This window comes from Papilio machaon, chromosome 16 (genome assembly GCF_912999745.1).
Source record: "Papilio machaon chromosome 16, ilPapMach1.1, whole genome shotgun sequence".
In the NCBI taxonomy this organism is placed as follows: Eukaryota; Metazoa; Arthropoda; class Insecta; order Lepidoptera; family Papilionidae; genus Papilio; species Papilio machaon.
The window spans coordinates 7,748,453-7,766,843 of NC_060001.1; the positions used below are offsets into that span (position 1 = coordinate 7,748,453).

An 18,391-nucleotide genomic window follows, 5' to 3' on the forward strand; every position below is an offset into this window, starting at 1 on the left:
GCTTAATGTAGTGTTCATCAATCGTGAAAATTTTTTCATCGGTAAAGAGGATATTTCTGTGCCTTTCTCCTGCGTATCGCGACAGAAGGCGTTTTGATCGATCCACTCTCTTTAAATGTAAAGATTGATTTAGGGAATATCCTGTATATCGTCGATAAGCACCGAGCTTCAGGTCTTGTTTTATAATACGCGACCGAGTTCTAGCGGGAATCTTCATTTCTCGCGATAAGATTTTTTGCTTCCTTTTTAGTTTAGACGAATTTTGGCTTTAACAGCATTAACAGCCTTTGTAGTTCTAACAACACGCGACCGCCCCGATCTTTTCTGGTCTTCGACAGACGAAGTGATGCTGTATCTGTTAATAGTACAATATACGAACTTACGGCTGATACCAAGCTTTTGAAGTGTCTAGAATATGAACGACGGCTCCATACCCACTCTGTGCAAGGCGATCACTGCAATCCTATTTTCTTTAATACCCCATTCCATATTGTAATTTGATAATGAACACAAAAAAATATGTGAAATGGCGCAAAAAAGAATTAAGTTTTTAAAATAATATACGTGTTCAAATTTAAAAATAATTAAAAAGTTGAAAAAAAGAAATGTTTTTATGTAACAGTATTTATGGCCAGACTAGTTACTTTGACAAGAAATCCGAAAGTCTTTCGCGATGTTCTTCTTTAGCCGCCGCGATTGCAGTTACGACTGCTTTATATATATACTCGATAATAACAAAAAAAGATTTAGCAATTGATGAATAATGGTGAATAAGATTTAAAATCGTTCTTTTCACTCACTTTTCACTTTTCAAATCGTTATTTTTTAGAATTTCATCTCTCACGTCCACTAACTACGAATATATGTATTTTGTGCCGATGTAATATACTCTATGACACTACTGTGAAGAAGACGATTCCTATGACACCTTACTCGTCAAAATCGATACAGTCGTGTAAAGTCTAATCCATCTCAATGGAATCTACATACATACATACAAACCCACATACATAAAAATAAACTTACATACACGAGAAAAAAATACACCTCTTTGTAAGTGGGACAAATCTAAAAGATTCTTGTCGTTATGTCTTAACTATTGTATAAGGTTCTCATAGAAATAAAACACTTTAATTTTAACAAATTATAATACTCCCAATTCAATGAAATCCTCAACGACTTCGTTCAATCTCTGCGCACAAATTTCGTTAGGCGTAACCGCAAAGTCATCAAAATTGCTTGATGTCATATCGGGAGCGTTTTCCTCGTGCACTGTTACAACAGGAAGCAGCATTACACCCATGATCAGGCCGTACGGTTGCATCTGCAAATAATAATTTTGTTTACGTTAGTGAATAAATTCAACATTATATTGAATATTATCTGAGATGTCACAACTACAGATGTATAAATGTAAACTAGTACCATTGATAAAATCTTACTTTATTTCATTGTTTTATTGTATAACAAAACTACATAATCATACTAATATTATAAATGCGAATGTTTAGATGGATGGATGTTTGTTAGAAGGTATCTCCAAAACGGCTGCTTGCATGGATTTCGATGAAATTTGGCTTGAATGTAGAACATAATCTGGAAGAACACATCGGCTTCAAATTAAGTGTTTTTTAATTCGTCGCGAACAGAGTCGACAGTTAGTCATAAATAAATCGTTATTACATTGTCTACTTCTCGTTTTACACTATTGTTCCCGCCTAATTCACTGGTTATTGTTCGTCTTTGTGGCCAGTACGGGAGTCTATTTATTCATAGTTTTACATTATTTAATTAATATAAATACCTTAATAATTCCACTCAGCAGCATCTAGTGTTCGATAAGTACTAAAAATATATCCTAAAAAAAGGTTAACACCAATACCAACTCAACTAATAAAAGGTTGAGGGTGTTGATGAAAAGTAAAGGGTCATCATGCTACTCTTCCACTTCCATACATCTCTCAGTCTCTCTCCTAATCATATCTGGATTAACTCCCTTCTTACTTCTTTTTTTAGCCGACTTCAAAAAGAAGGAGGTTATCAATTCGACTGTTTTTTTTTATGTGTGTTACCGCGAAACTCCGCCCCTGGTGGTCCGATTTTGATAAAAAATATTTTAATCGAAAGGAAGTACTTGCAGATGGGTTCCATTTTTTTGTTTTTATAATGACGTTTATAAAATTATGTTTTCCTTACCAATTCTAATTCGTACTCAAAATCTTCTCTAGAATATATTTTTTCAGGGTCCACGTGTAACCTTCGCAATGCTTTACTTAATTCAGTATAATAGAAGTCGAGCAGTTGACGATAGTAACGGGCGCGGAAAGCTCCATCGGATCCGGAAAATATGAAATACATTAAGTCCCTTAACGGACTGGAAACCTGACATCCTTGATAGTCTAACGGCACGATATCTAACTTGCCATCCTGTGATAAATAAAAAAATGTACAGAAATATCATCAAATATAAATCATGTAAAAAAAACTTTTTTTATGAGAACAAGACACCGTAGTGATTATTGAAGCTCATAGAAATCTGCAACACTACAGTAACTTCAATAGCAAGAAATTTATCATCAATAATTTTCCAAGCCGTATTTAAAAGTAAAAGACAACTTTTACTAAAGAATACATTAATCTTTGACTATGCTTCTACTTAACTGAAAGAAGTTATATTTATTTAAATTTGATACGCTGGTACTAAATTGACAACTTTATGAAAACGAGAAGATTCTCACCTCGTATACTTTATACATCAAATTACTAGGCCTGTAATCTCCGTGCGTCAGTACAGGGTATCGTATGGGTCTATTATACAAGTCGAAGTCTTGCTTTTCAATAAAGTCGGCCAGCCGCTGCCGATGCTCCTCTTTAACAGCCGGAATAGATGCTTTGTAAGCGGTATTAAAGAAATTTCTAAATTGATCGTCGTCAAATAATACGCTAAAATTTCTTGTTAAATTATCAAATTCCTCAGGGTTTTTATCTCTTACAGCCATCGAAAGCGAGTGGAACTTTGCCAGTTCAAACACTGCCTGAGAAGCATGCTGCCAATCAATGCTCTTGAATCTATCATACGTCTTAAAGCCTTTAGCCACCATGTCCTCCATCACCAATGTCTCGTACAGATACTCTTTACTAAATCCATAAAACTTGCTCGTAGTTAGCTGGTACTGTTTTTCAATCCCGTTCTCGTTCTCCAATTCTCTGTATCGTTTAAGTACATTGGTGTACATGTAGATTTCTGTGTCAAAGAGTTCGATTGGAAACATCTTTCTCACTTCTTCTGCTGTGGCCGCGACCTTCGCGAAGAGTTTCAGGTCTTCATGTTTTGGTGCCGATAGTGTTATGTGATACAAACGTGAAGAGTAGTTAGCACCGCCTGAGTGGAACTCACGAACGCTTACTTCATGATTGTCATATCCAAGCTCCTTAGAGATATCGTCTATTGTCGTCCGAAGACGTCTTTCACATTCCTCCGCCATATCACTTATTTAACTCAACAATATTTTTCTAAACACAACTAAATTGAATGTTTTATACACTCGATGTGAAATAGTTCCACGTCGACTGCGATTATTTATAGTTGATACGAAGCATAGCAAAATTACTGTAATCACTTATCTTGGATTGCTCGTAGGTACTGCGCCGTCGTTATGATGTTTATAACTGTTATCTAAAGCCATCTACAAGCTTAATTAATCTTGCGTAATATGTTGCTATATACAACGTCTAATAAAAAAGCTTATGCCTATGTGTTCTTCCAGACTATGTTCTATATCTGTGCCAAATTTCATCAAGATCCGTTGAGCCGTTCCGAAGATACCTTCAAACAAAAATTTATCCATCCATCCATCTAAACATTTGCATTTATAATAAGTAAGAAGTAATACTAACTCCATAATACGTTAAACATTATTAATACCTCTAAACAATTATTATCGCTAACTACATTTTTAGTTTTTTATTCTATTAATGGTTCTACACTACTAATAAATTCGTATATATCCGTCATATTTTTATTAAAAACCATTTTTTATCAATAAAGTAGAAAAAAAATATCAACATAATTTGATGACATTCATGTTTCGTTATCAAATAATTTGAGGAGCTAAATTTAGATCAGATAATTTAATGTAACAACGTAATATTACAACGCAAAAATAACATTTATATTATCTTAAATAACACTTAAAAATACAATTACTTAAGGTAGATATTGCAGCAAATTTTAGTTGCCTATTTGCGGTGACCATGTAACTAAACTGACGTGACTCTTGTATTTACATATTGTTGTATTTATTCAAAAGGTACGTGTCGAGTGATAATAATATTTTATACAAGTATGTCAACAATGGAAACCTGAACACTAACATAGAGACCTAATTACTGTTTTATAAGTATTTTCTCAGCATTCCTACTTAACAATACATTGGAAGTTTGCAACAAGATAATTGTGTTTCAGTTGTGCAACACTCGCAGATTAATTCCGGAACTCAGAGCGGAGGATCTCAGATAAAACTTTGTTAAAGTGAATTAATTACACTTGCGGATGTTACCGGCTAGTGCCCGCCTCGCACCATCTTCGCAAACTTTACCTAAGATAAAAAAGGTGAATTTTATACAAATTTCTAAATGTTAGATTTTCTAGGATAGAGCGAGTGCTTTTCTACGCCACAATATATCATCATCATCAGCTCACTATACGTCCCCACCGAGGGGCTCGGAGCCTACTCCAAGTTAGGGGTGACTAGGCCATAGTCAACCACACTGGCCAAGTGCGGGTTGGTTGACTTCACACATATCATTGAATTTCTTCTCAGATATGTGCAGGTTGCATCACGATGTTTTTCTTCACCGTAAGAACGTCGGATAAATGTACATATGTAAATCGAAAATCGAAAAACACATTGGTACATGGCGGGATTCGAACCCAGGACCTGCAGATTGCAAGTCAAGTGCTTAACCCCTGAGCCACCGACGCTCTTATACGCCACAATATATATTTTTGTAATAATATAAAGTGAAAAACGAGTAAGCGGCCACCTGAATTAACCGAGATAGGAAAGCGACAGCTGCCCAGACTCTTTAATCGATGGACGAGTGAACCCACAAAAAGAGAATATGTCTCCTTCCTGTGCGTCACCTCCTCCGCCAATCCACTTCCCCTTCCATTCTTTTCTCATAATAAAAAGAGTAGTTAGGTCTCTGGCACGCCACACTCATCAGATTATACGCGGAATGACTTCCATTTGAGGCATGTCTTGTGTGTGGTCGTGATGACACCAGGAGAAGCACATTCGTGCAACAGATTTTGTTGGTGTCTCATTTACCAATCTCTGAATGATTTAGAAGTTAAAAAAAAATAGCTGTATTTTAGTTTGTATAATTTATTTTGTTTATTAAAAATTATTTTAGTTTTACATGAAAATATTCATTTTGTTTTTCAAAATATACAATTATACATAACACATATAAACGTATATTTATTACAATTCAAATTTATCACAAAATGCTACACTTAGAATCATTAATCATTTTGTTAAGACTCTAAATGTAAATTACTCGTACTAACTCCTACTCCTACTGCTAGTCTTTCTACTGCACTTGTTGCGGTACTCCTCTGAGTACCGCAACAAGTGCAGTAGAAAGACTAATTAAGTACGCCATTAAACAAATCTAATTTTAGTGTTATCACATTATATCCTAAGTCAACTTCTTCTCGTTGTTATGTTGCGGGTGTGTCTTCTGCCTGTTGCCTAGCAACGACAGCAGCAGCCCGGCCAGTGGACCTTCCACCACCAGGTAGAACGGCAGAGCAATCAGAAAAGACATCATCAAGATACCGAAGTATGTCACCAGCTGAAAAACATGGCTAGTGTTGTTACACAAAACATCTCGTTAAAATCAAATTTCTAATCGGAGTCTTCTGTCATAGCGACAGTTATTCGGGTTTTTTGATTTTTTTATTGCAATGTGTTTGCATGACGCACCAAGTAGAAGGGCGAGATTGTGGCGAGCTGTGTGCGCAGGCCGAGCGCGGCGTGCACCAGGTTCATGTGAAGCAGGTACATACTGTACGACAGCCGGCTCGGCACCAGCCAGCCCCGCCATTCAAATAACTTGCTAAAACTTTCTGAAATAAAAAATATAGGCATTAACTCATTGACGCCCCTCCCCCATCAATTTTAAATATATTTCCTGACAGAACTAAAGACCGACAAGTCTATCTGAATTCTGAATCGGTGGGCATAAGTCAACCTAAATTAGCTCACTAGAGCCCCCCTGTCGACATCAAAAAAGTCACATGATCTTTGTACTGTAATTGTAACATCATTTTTTTTCTTTTATGTCGTTTGCTATATCTAAGTATATTTTACCGCGAGTTTGACTATAAAAGCGATCACAATACCATATCGAAGACTAACCACAGAATCTCATAGTGAGGGTAACAACGAGCATGGAGACGATCGCAGCCATGGCGAGGCGGAGCGTCGCTGCGTACAGCGCGCGCCACACCACGCCCCCGGACACGCCCCCCGGCAGCTCCGCCCCCTCCGCGAAAAATACACGCCCCGTCAGGAACAGGCACGCGATGCCCGGCACCAAGCACCAGCTCAACATACCCCACCTCTGATAGGATAACACACTAATTGTCAATTTATTTGATCAAATGCTATACATTGTCTCTAAGTGCACCGTTCCATAGATTTAAGGTCGACCGTTGATGGCTCTACTGTCTTCCCTTCATAAATACCGTTATATTATTAATGTCTTTTGGTATTGTAGTGTTTGTGTCTATGGAATAGATACAATTCACTGTCTCATGTACCACACTGGAATGGACAGCTGTCTCTGGGTAGTTGAGTGACGAACGCGGTACGAAGCGGACGTGCGCCTGCGCTCCAGTGTGGTAGTGGTGAGCCAGTGTCTGTCCTTAATCATCTTTAGGGACCCTATGGTCCTACAAATGGCGACGAGGTGAAAAAAAAAAAAAAAAAACAAAATAGAAAATTGGTAACTATGTCCGTATTTTGCGCCCTAAGTAATAAAATACTTGTGTGTAAATTAAAACATTTCAATCAAGATATTTAATTTTATGCCTAAAAGTATAGTACAATTATTATAGATTTCATAATAGAAGAAAGATGACAATATGATACGGGGAACATTAGTTTACAGTCTTATACGATTTTATAAGTTGTATACGTGTAAAATAGTAATGGTGATTTATTGCAAGCATGCGATATCACTTCCGCCGTCGTTATCTATTTATTATGATGAGTAGGAATATTTGTCTATTAAAGTTTAGTTCACAAAAATATTAATTGTCAATAATATTTACAAATTATTACAGGTAACTGTAAAAAATTAATTGTAAAAAAAAGCGATTGAAATTATTGTAAATTATTATACCTTCGAGTACTTACAATATCAATCTTCATAAGTGTAAGGAACGTCAATAAAAGGCGGGGTCAACGGGTGGCCTGATTTATTTGTAAAGATGTTTTAAATCTGTTATATTAATCTACTCACTATTTGGTCATCAAATATTCTCTGTAACGAGACACATCAAATGCTACAATAAGTATCAACTGACATGCTTATTTTGTTCAGAAATAATTATATTTCTGGCAAAGGTATTTGTGAATCTTCTTCAACGAACCGTTCTAGGATCTAAGACAGTGTCATACGAAATATGGGTCTATTATCTATTAACTGCAACTAAGTATTTCACGTAAAATGACAGGTACAGGCCGTATTTTGAAAATCGGCTATCATTTTAACTAAAACTAGCGTTTACCCGCGACTTTGTCCGCGCGGAATAAAAAGGATAGAGAGCGGGGTGAGGGTTATCCTGTGTCCGTTTCCTGGTTCTGGGCTGCCTGCCCACCGATTTTCGGTCGGATCGGTTCGGCCGTTCTTGAGTTGTGAGTGGTGTGACTGTTACGACTTTCTTTTATATATATAGATAATACAGATATGTAGTGCTCTGGATTTCCATTAAATTGGAGATATATCTTCGTCTATTTTGGATATCCATTAAATTGGATATATGAATGCATAAATAGGTAAACCTAATAAGGTACCTTCGGAGTATTGAAAAGTATACATTTATAATTTGGATATCTATTAAATTAGAGATATTCTAAACTATTTTATTACATTGTACAAAATGAAATTCATTAGATTGAATTTAATGTGTCTCGGACTTCTTTTAAATAAGAAGCATTAGAAAAAAAAAAATTCCTTTAAATTGAAGGTATTTTAGATTTTAGATTTAAATCGAACATTTTCAGTAGGAAGCAGCTGAACGACTGCTAAAAAGAGAGGTACATTATTACAATAGCGAAGATAATTTGTTTGTTTACAACAAAAAAAGTATATGCTAAAACGAAAAAAAAAAATGAAGAAAGAGATAGAATAATTGTGTTAGTGTAATTATGATTTTTGCGTATATCGAAAGATTGTTTTAAAATTTATCGAATGTTGTTGAAAATAAGTCAAAACATATTCTTACTAATTGACTATAACGATTTTATAGGTGATAAGAAAGATAGAAGACATCACCCGCAATCGGTTGTTTTCGTTATGTCGTGGTCATGTGACGTACACTCTGTACACTGAGAGCAATTTAACTTATTTAACATATAACATTAGATCCGACGATATATTATCATTAGATGCTAGAAGTTATCGAAGGCATCTCAGTTGTATAGTTTGATGCGTTGAGATGTATCACTGGATTGGTTATATAGTTTATTTATCAATGTTACAATAAGTTCCCTCTGATGTTAAGAAGTTTTATTGATAAACCTATGTTAATAAATAAAAAAGTAGTTAATACTAAAGTCTGTTCGTGGGTCCTTAGCAAAAAATATATATATTACCAAATTATACGTAAAATTAAATGTTCAATTGTGGGAGCATGAGCAAATGAATATACGGGTGCAAATAGTAACAGATACATGTAAATACTGCACAAAAGTTTTGATTGTTTTCTTTTGAATATTACCAGGTCTCACAGTTTAATAGAAAATTTGTGTTGTCTAAATTTAGTTAACTCTCTAATTCCGTGACGTTGGAATGTCGAAAAAAAAATGACTGAAAAGGTCATTTGTCCATCATTGTCAGTGTAGTATACAAGTGTGTGTAACTAGTGCACGCTGTCATGTGTATTGTACAGGCAGTAGTACATCGGCCCAATCGTCTAAGTTTTATTTGAATTTAAAATATAACTAAACTATAGATAGGTTTAGCGTTCGTCCGTGATTTCGTAAGCGCGGAAAAAATATAGCCTAGGTTCTATTGATAGTCTCGACAAAATCGGTCCATGCGATTCGGAGATTATTCATATGGCCATTTGCCTGATTGTCCCTTATAATATTAACAAAAATTAACTTTAACTGTCAACTTTAACTTGCGTTAAATTTTTATTAATTAAAGGCTTTAACGATTAACGAAGTTACATTTTTATTTAACGAATTAAAGATTAACGAAGTTAACTTTTGCTTAACTGTGCCCACCTGTGACGAGGACCATAACAGGTTCACAAATTATTAACATCCTGAAGGAACTCTTTAGTCGACTGGGCTATCCACATTCAATCACTGCAGATAATGGCCAGCAGTTTGTAAATGAAGAGTTTAAAACTTTTTTGTGAAGATTGCAACATTAAACTTTTAGTACTGTTCCATATTGGCCGCAAATGAATGGGGAAGTTGAGCTTCAAAATAAAGATATCTTAAAGTGCCTTAGAATAAGTGCAAGCGAAAAAAAAAAACCACGAATATAAGAGAAACATTATATTAGTATTTTATGATGTATAACTGTACTCCTCACTCAGTAACAGGAAAGACCCCTTCAGAACTTTTCTTTAAACGAAAGAATAGGGATAAGATTCGATGCTACATGATATAATTATTATTCGGTTTAGTTTCGACATACAACATTTTTCAATTATTTAATTCAATACTTAATTTTGACATTAAGCTTGAGTGTTGTTGATACGCCGGCTTGATAATACATCATGGCGTCGGTCGGAACGCTGAGTGATTAGTGAATTGATACATACATAAACCAATGATCTTATGACTTATGATAACATTGATACTTAGTAAAGCAACAACTGCAATTTTTAAAAAAAAAAAAAAAAGGGAAATGGATTAGCTAAGTGTGCATTTGAATAATGCATAATTATCGTGATTAAATAGTAAATACTTTATTGGCATAGCCGTTTGGTTTATATGAAATTATGCATAATAATGCATATTATTATGCAAAATAATGAAAAAAAAATTAGATTTCAATTTAATTTAAGGTTAATCTATATACTTTTCTTCGTACTATTCATGGCGATCATAGTATATCTTCGAGGGGGAGTTCATTGCAGCCACTGATAGTGACAATGACTCACACTTTTGTTGTTTTGTTTTGTATTTTCTGTACTACAAAATATATCTAAATTATACGTAAAATGTTTGTTAGCAACAAGACCTACCGTTCTCCTATATCAGTTGTTAATTATTGCAGATATCCATTAAGTTGGTTGTACAGTCACATGAACGGAAATGTAAACATTGTTCTTGTTATGACGACATGACTTCTGATGGCGTTGTTCGATGAGTACATCATTTAATCAGATGATGTAAATTTCTTTTAATTTAATTAATTTTTATGACTACCATTAGGTATAAAGATCTTTATTTCTCAAAAAAAAAAAAAAAAAAAGGAGTAGATATGTTCGGAACCGTACCGCCGTGCGTAAACAACTTCTGTAAATCCGTGCTCGTAATTTTATTTTAAAAAAATTGTTATGAGTAATTGCATTTATTTAAAGTAATAGTTATAGTTTTTCTGTGCGTTGTAAGGAAGGTGTAAGTTTAAAGCGTTTGCTATAAACAAATGTTTTGTGAAGTTTTTAAATGTTATTAAACTATGCTGAACAATTATTGATATACCCGAAAAATAAATATGTATATCATACAGGCTTGCGGGTTAATACGTAATATAGATACAGAATACAGGATGAATATAAAGCAAAATAAACCTTAACACAATTATAGAAGAGAATCTAACTTGACAGAAATGACAAAGTTATATATGTAGAAAATATTGAGAGATTATTACAGTTCAGCGATGATTATGATTTAAGTTTATTTTTGAAAGCATTAATATTGTTACAATTCTTTATCTCGTCTGACAGTTGTTAAACATTTGAAGGCCTTCGAACGAAATAGTTTTATTCCATAGATAGTTCGCGGAGTAATAGATTTAATTTGTGTTTTTGTTACGTCAGTTATGTTTGTTATCTCTTTTTTCGAGTTTAATGTTAGACTTAATGTTTTTATTTGTTATGTTCATTATGAGAGTACAAGTCCTAAATTTAAACATTTGAGTGACATTAAGTAATTTTGTTTGATATAAAGTTCATTAGTTGGAGTTCGGTAATCAAAAAATTAAATTGGTGGTAATGATTTTCAGTAGATGTGAATACATTAAATTGGATTAATACAGTGTCAATGAACACAAAGAATTCCATTCAATTGGAATTGAGGTTACCATTAAATTGGAAACACTTAGGTTACCATTAAATTGGAAACACTTAGGTTACCATTAAATTGGAAACACTTAGATTACTATTAAATTGGAAACAGTTAGGTAACCATTAAATTGGAAACACTTAGATTACCATTTAATTGGAAACAGTTAGGTTACCATTAAATTGGAAACACTTAGATTACCATTAAATTGGAAACAGTTAGGTTACCATTAAATTGGAAACACTTAGATTACCATTAAATTGGAAACAGTTAGGTTACCATTAAATTGGAAACAGTTAGGTTACCATTAAATTGGAAACACTTAGGTTACCATTAAATTGGAAACAGTTAGGTAACCATTAAATTGGAAACACTTAGATTACCATTAAATTGGAAACAGTTAGATTACCATTAAATTGGAAACACTTAGATTACCATTTAATTGGAAACAGTTAGGTTACCATTAAATTGGAAACAGTTAGGTTACCATTAAATTGGAAACACTTAGGTTACCATTAAATTGGAAACACTTAGATTACCATTAAATTGGAAACAGTTAGGTTACCATTAAATTGGAAACAGTTAGGTTACCATTAAATTGGAAACACTTCGGTTACCATTAAATTGGAAACACTTCGGTTACCATTAAATTGGAAACACTTCGGTTACCATTAAATTGGAAACACTTCGGTTACCATTAAATTGGAAACACTTCGGTTACCATTAAATTGGAAACACTTCGGTTACCATTAAATTGGAAACACTTCGGTTACCATTAAATTGGAAACACTTCGGTTACCATTAAATTGGAAACACTTCGGTTACCATTAAATTGGAAACACTTCGGTTACCATTAAATTGGAAACACTTCGGTTACCATTAAATTGGAAACACTTCGGTTACCATTAAATTGGAACACTTCTATTGCTGACTACAGAGAATTCCATTCAATTGGAATTGAGGTTGCCCCAGAGGACTCGAAATTTATGTTAAAGAATTAGATAGGACAAACAAACTTGCAAGTACATTTATCTCTACGCCTCATGTAGTCGGAAAAACTACATGTCACGGTAAGGAATGAAGAAACTGGACAAATACTAAGAATGAACGTTACACATCTAAAAAGAGTGGAAGGGGAATGGAAATGTAATGGAAATTTAAATGAAGATACATCAAACATTAATGAATGAAACAATCTGGTTGGGAATTATTAATTTATAATTACAGTAAAAAAATATATATAAGATGTTTATTGAGTTGAAAATAATAATAAAATAAAACTTGTTAACAAGGAAGGGATGTAGTGTTTGTGTCTATGGAATAGATACAATTCACTGTCTCATGTACCACACTGGAATGGACAGCTGTCTCTGGGTAGTTGAGTGACGAACGCGGTACGAAGCGGACGTGCGCCTGCGCTCCAGTGTGGTAGTGGTGAGCCAGTGTCTGTCCTTAATCATCTTTAGGGACCCTATGGTCCTACAGGTATGTTTTCCGTTAGACAAAACTTTATGTATTCTTTAACCTTGCTATCTAGCAAATCTAAATCTAAATCTAACGATAAATGTAGTAACTTAACTTATATTTAGACAAATCCACGTTGTCCTTCTGCAGACGGTAGACGAGAGAGCCGGTGGCGAGGCCGACCACGTAGCAGATGAGGTTGTTGTGGCACAGGATGTGCAGCAAGCGGAATGTACGAGTGTCCGCGAGGCGACGGAAAAACCTATCAAACGATACCTTGTAACCACAGGTGGGCACAGTTAATCGAAAAGTTAACTTCGTTAATTGAAAAGTTAACTTCGTTAATTGAAAAGTTAACTTCGTTAATTGAAAAGTTAACTTCGTTAATCGAAAAGTTAACTCCGTTAATCGTTGATTCGTTAATTAAAAAGTTAACTCCGTTAATCGTTGATTTGTTAATTAAAAAGTTAACTTCGTAAATCGTTAAAAGTTAACCATACCAAAATTAAACTTCTTTTGGGGCTGAGAAAAATAAGTAAAACAAATCAAATATCATAAACTACCTAATATGCCTTCTAAAGTCTGATGCTTAACGAAAAACTCGCCAGTTAAAGATCCTATGAAAATCGGGATAAACTTAAAAACACCAACATTTTAATACTATCTATTGTGTAAGTGTAAGAGTAAACTATTGCTATATCTATCAATCGGAGCGAAGTCTGATAAGCTTGGTTCACTAACTCCGGTGTGACCATGGTCAGCGCTTGCAGATCCTGCAGCCACACGTGCAGCGGCGGCCCCAGCAGCCCCGTCAGCAGCAGTAGGCCCAGTGCTAGTTGCCAACTGCGCCCTCGCCCTCTGGTGCACATGTACACCAACATAGTCAACACGAACAGCTGCATGTCCACGGCTATGTGCCTACAGCCATACATTGACATTTTCATAAAGTCCCTTTACTAGTGCCCTAAAAACCTCTAGTGCTGATGTTACATTTAAAAAAAAACTTATTATGGCTACGTAAATGCTAAATTTTAGCTTTATAGAGACAGTTCGCTGTATGAGACACCTTCACCAAGTGACACGACAATATCTGCAATGTACAAGATAGAATCCTCACCAGGTTTGCACTTGGCAAGCGGTATCACCAGCGATGTAATTGTTAATATAGAACAGGTGTTGTGGCCAGAAGCGGCGGCACTGCGCCGCCATGGAGTCGCCCACGTACATCTTCCATAGCGGACCCGTCCCTAAGTGCCGCATCCACGTCCCAGAGAACGCCAGCAGCACGGCATATGTCGGACTCAGTCTGAAAAACGTTTGATTTCATATGAAACACTTTCAGCCCCTACACAAAGTTACTACGCAACTGTCTAGATTATTTGTTTTCTATTTTTGAAACTGATTCGACCCTCCATTAATGTATGATAGAGAAAATTGTTAAATTTATGCTATAAAGAAGCGGAGGAGTTTATACCTCCACCACCTCGCAAACATTATCATCGGCAACTCGGACCACTGGATGGGTGACACTTCGGAACGCAGATGCATCAAGTAGGACTGCAGGAACGCCGACATTAGGAAAAATATCTGCACTATCAGCAAGCCATTGTACACCAGATGATACTGGAATGACTCGTATGTCTGAAAATATCAAACATACGAAAGCATTAGACAAAACCAGGCTGTCATATCAAAAAAATAAGAAAAAAGTCAAAACTACCAATAGATAAACATATGTTGGCAACAGGCAAAAAAATCTTGGATTATCAAAAAATTAAAAACGATTACATATTTTATCCTCTGTTTCTAAGTTCCTTGTAATAATTAATTATATATTAGAATAACATTAGAGTCCATTTATAAATACCTTTTCAACAGCATGAGGAGAGTCAATGAAACCCGTCGTATAGATGAAGAACACATGCGCCAGTATCATGAGGCAATTCGTGATCGCTCTGAAACCGATGGGCAATTATTGACATCATCTCCCATCATCATCTTCCTTTCCTTATCCCACACATGTTGGGTCGCGACCACTTTTTTTTTACTTTACATAAAACACAAATTCCTATTATCTAGTGCCACGTTTATATTTGAGCAGGCGCTAGTAAATACCAACCCATAACATTAAATTCGATACTGAGGCACAACTACTACCTGACTCCTCGCAGTACCTTCAGTCTATTACGTCTCGGGTCTGCACTTTCTTCATTCACCAAATCATTCCAATTTTTGCGCAATGAAAAATTCATCAACAAGTAATTTCCTGAAATATTTACAAAAAATAATTAAATTACAGTCGATCTGAGCGATCACTAAAAACGATTCAATTTGAAATTCACCTTCATTACGTATATTATCTTTGGATTCACTAAGTCTAGTATGCATCGCATCATATAAAGTGGCTGAAAGGACCACAAACACTAAAGCAGCTATCATTGCAACAAATATCCAATCTGTGGCATCAATTTGTGCTTTTTCATTATGTTTATCACAATTGTATATCTGTGTAACATTAGCTTGTAATCCGTATTGTTTAAACATAGTTGTATTCAGGCATTCCTCGATTACTTCATATCTTTCATCATCTTTTTCTAAATCCCTCCCTTTAACGAATTCTTTACATGTTTGTGTAATGCAAACGCCTCTATCAATGTACGTGTAATTGTAATGTTTAGCTGTATATGCGGAGTATTCCTGAAAAATTATTGTATTAAATCAAAGTTTGATCTGAACTAAAATCGTCGATATTTTATAAATACCAATAAAAAATTCGTATTATTCTGTAACAGAGGCAAAAGGTAGCTTTTCCCCTTTAAAATGCTATGATTGAGGAACTTTAATGTAGAGGAAAAATTCTATTAAACACCCTTAATATGAAACTTAACTTTGTATTTTTCAAAGAGAATGAATGGATTACAACAGTGATTGTCCAACTTATTTCTTTCACCGCCGCCCCCTTTGAAAATCAATTATATTTCAGAGCCCCTTAAATTTCATTCAGCCCTACAACAACTTAAAAACCACAATTTCATTAATTAATTTCAATGCCCCCAATTTTTTGGGTCTCTTATCGCCCCCTCCTAGGTTTCAAACGCCTCCAAGGGGGCGTAATCGCCCACTTTGGGAAACACTGGATTACAATATGAGGTGTTTTCAAAAATAAGAGATGAAGTGTTAACTAACTTTAATTTGGTTCATGAGTTCGTTTTGTTCATCTGCAAACAAATCAACTCTTAAGACACAATACAAGCCATGGTCACTCGCCAGACAGGAGTCGTAACGGTCCAAGTCGAAGAGACGCGGCATACGCTGATGAGCCGAATCTTAAACAAAACCATCATCACAATACACTTGATCACAGATTTAATACATCATCATAAGCCTGTTTTACTCCACTGCTGAGTATAAACCTTTCACAGTAAGCTCTCCACACAGCATTCAACAGTAGCTTTAATTGAAAATTATTATTTCTCATATTTTAGCGCTTTTAAATAGTACGAATACACAAATGAAATTTTAAAATATACACACCGTTTAAATGATAGATGATTCCGTTGCACGTATTTATTACTAAAACGAAAAAAGATAACGCGCTAAACCACATTTTGTTCAATCACGACTTAGCGTCAGTATAAACGACCAACGACTATTCAACTTGTGACGCAACATCAGAAATACAGCTCCTTTATATATTGAAATTCTAGTTTTTTTTGTACTTACAGCACACGTAATCTCAATCAAAATAGATGTTACTAGTTCAAGCCTTCCCCGAGCCAGTACCTCCCCACTATTTATTATTCTGATACCACCCTAGAACTCAGAATTTTTCCGTGACGTATTTAAAAGGAACAATAATTACAAATATAACTCCAATATTCTATGAATAAATGGGTAAAAATTAACAGACGGACTTATACCGTCCAGGTTCAGGAAACACTCAAGAATTATTAAGGTATTAAGATATGAGTGCAAAAGAAGCGATAGAGATGTACCAGGAATTCATTAATTGGAGATCTGTGGTCTTTGCCTACCCCGGTGTGTATTATGTTGTTGTGTAAAAAATCTATCTATATAAAAGAAAGTCGTGTTAGTTACACTATTTATAACTCAAGAACGGCTGAATCAATTTGACTGAAAATTGGTGGGCAGGTAGCTTAGAACCAGGAAACGGACATAGGATAATTTTTACCCCGTTTTCTATTTTTTATTCCGCGCGGACGGAGTCGCGGGTAAAGGCTAGTATAATCAATCATCAAGGGGGGTAAGCTTATATGAAAATATTTGAATTAAAATAAAACTTCTCATTGGTTTGTTTCAAGAAGTACTGCAATGCGTTTCATACCGAAGATAATATTGAGAAATATATTACCTATAAGTAGAAGTAAGTAATGGGCAGCTGGCTGTTATAATGAGACAAAGTCATTTGCACAATCACGATTATTAGATTTTGATTGTTAAAAAACCGGTATTTGTTATTTGTTGACCTTGACGAGAGATGACAAAATTACAAAAATAAATAACTAGTTATAAATAAAAACAACGAAGTGTACAGTATTGTTCCTTTTATTATCTCAGGAATTATTTTATATAATATAGTATCATAGTTTCATTACAACGGATATAGTTCAGCAGGTAATGACGCAAGTACGAACAGTGGTACCTGACCAGTCCCTTCGTCTATACATTGTTACAAATAAACTTTATATAATCATCAACATCAGCGCACTCAAGCAGCATTCCAACCAAAACTGATTCAACATATACCAAATTTGAGAGTTGAAAACTCAAAATAATTAAATTATTATTATTCATTTATATACCAAAAGCGTTCGGTGTGACCAGTTCAAGAACACATAGAACCAACGCGATAATAAATATGATACGTAGCATTCAATAAAGTAGTTCATAATTGGTGCAGCTACTAACTACGTCATATCTTGCTCGCGATATACTTGCAGCAACATCCAGTATATACGATTTTATATATAACACCATCGTGTTTTACATATTACTTATGAGATGAAATTAATAACACACAATACGGAAAATCTTTATCGCCATAGATAACATCCCAGAAGACACGTGTGTTGCCCTACACGCTAACTTACAGCAAATATTCACCTTCTATAAAAACATTTAAAGTTTACAATTGCATTAGTACCTAGTAGAATTTCGTTAATTTAAAAACTATAACGACTCGGTGAATTACAACAACATTTACCCATTCTCATAAAGAATCCTTAGAAAAATTAGCACGAAAAAAAGACATTTGGTTTACGTAATACACCTCCATCATTTCAAACCTGTAGGTCCCTTTAGATTTTTTAAACTGATGTATAAATACAATAATAGCTTAACAATATAAAGTATAAAAGCGAATG

The 18,391-nt window shown here is 34.8% G+C and overlaps 4 protein-coding genes across 4 annotated transcripts; all 4 read right to left on the reverse strand.

Annotated features, from left to right (window-relative positions):
- Window positions 1–1,134: 1,134 nt before the first annotated feature.
- Window positions 1,135–3,583, reverse strand: LOC106718866. Its single transcript, XM_014513067.2, has 3 exons — window positions 2,739–3,583; window positions 2,197–2,427; window positions 1,135–1,324 (listed from the first exon to the last, which is right to left on the reverse strand). The coding sequence occupies exons 1-3, from the start codon at window positions 3,483–3,485 to the stop codon at window positions 1,145–1,147; spliced, it is 1,158 nt and encodes a 385-aa protein (XP_014368553.2). The 5' UTR covers window positions 3,486–3,583; the 3' UTR covers window positions 1,135–1,144.
- A 2,049-nt stretch (window positions 3,584–5,632) lies between these two features.
- Window positions 5,633–6,284, reverse strand: LOC123721817. Its single transcript, XM_045681698.1, has 2 exons — window positions 5,994–6,284; window positions 5,633–5,862 (listed from the first exon to the last, which is right to left on the reverse strand). Exons 1-2 carry the CDS (start codon window positions 6,156–6,158, stop codon window positions 5,707–5,709), a joined length of 321 nt encoding a protein of 106 aa, XP_045537654.1. The 5' UTR covers window positions 6,159–6,284; the 3' UTR covers window positions 5,633–5,706.
- A 73-nt stretch (window positions 6,285–6,357) lies between these two features.
- On the reverse strand, window positions 6,358–15,269 carry LOC106718889 (nose resistant to fluoxetine protein 6). Its single transcript, XM_045681548.1, has 7 exons — window positions 15,165–15,269; window positions 14,875–14,962; window positions 14,482–14,648; window positions 14,125–14,313; window positions 13,749–13,925; window positions 13,122–13,269; window positions 6,358–6,633 (listed from the first exon to the last, which is right to left on the reverse strand). The coding sequence occupies exons 1-7, from the start codon at window positions 15,257–15,259 to the stop codon at window positions 6,424–6,426; spliced, it is 1,074 nt and encodes a 357-aa protein (XP_045537504.1). The 5' UTR covers window positions 15,260–15,269; the 3' UTR covers window positions 6,358–6,423.
- LOC123721814 lies at window positions 15,259–16,656 on the reverse strand. Its single transcript, XM_045681687.1, has 4 exons — window positions 16,542–16,656; window positions 16,194–16,333; window positions 15,324–15,704; window positions 15,259–15,273 (listed from the first exon to the last, which is right to left on the reverse strand). Exons 1-4 carry the CDS (start codon window positions 16,612–16,614, stop codon window positions 15,259–15,261), a joined length of 609 nt encoding a protein of 202 aa, XP_045537643.1. The 5' UTR covers window positions 16,615–16,656.
- Between the last annotated feature and the right edge of the window lie 1,735 nt (window positions 16,657–18,391).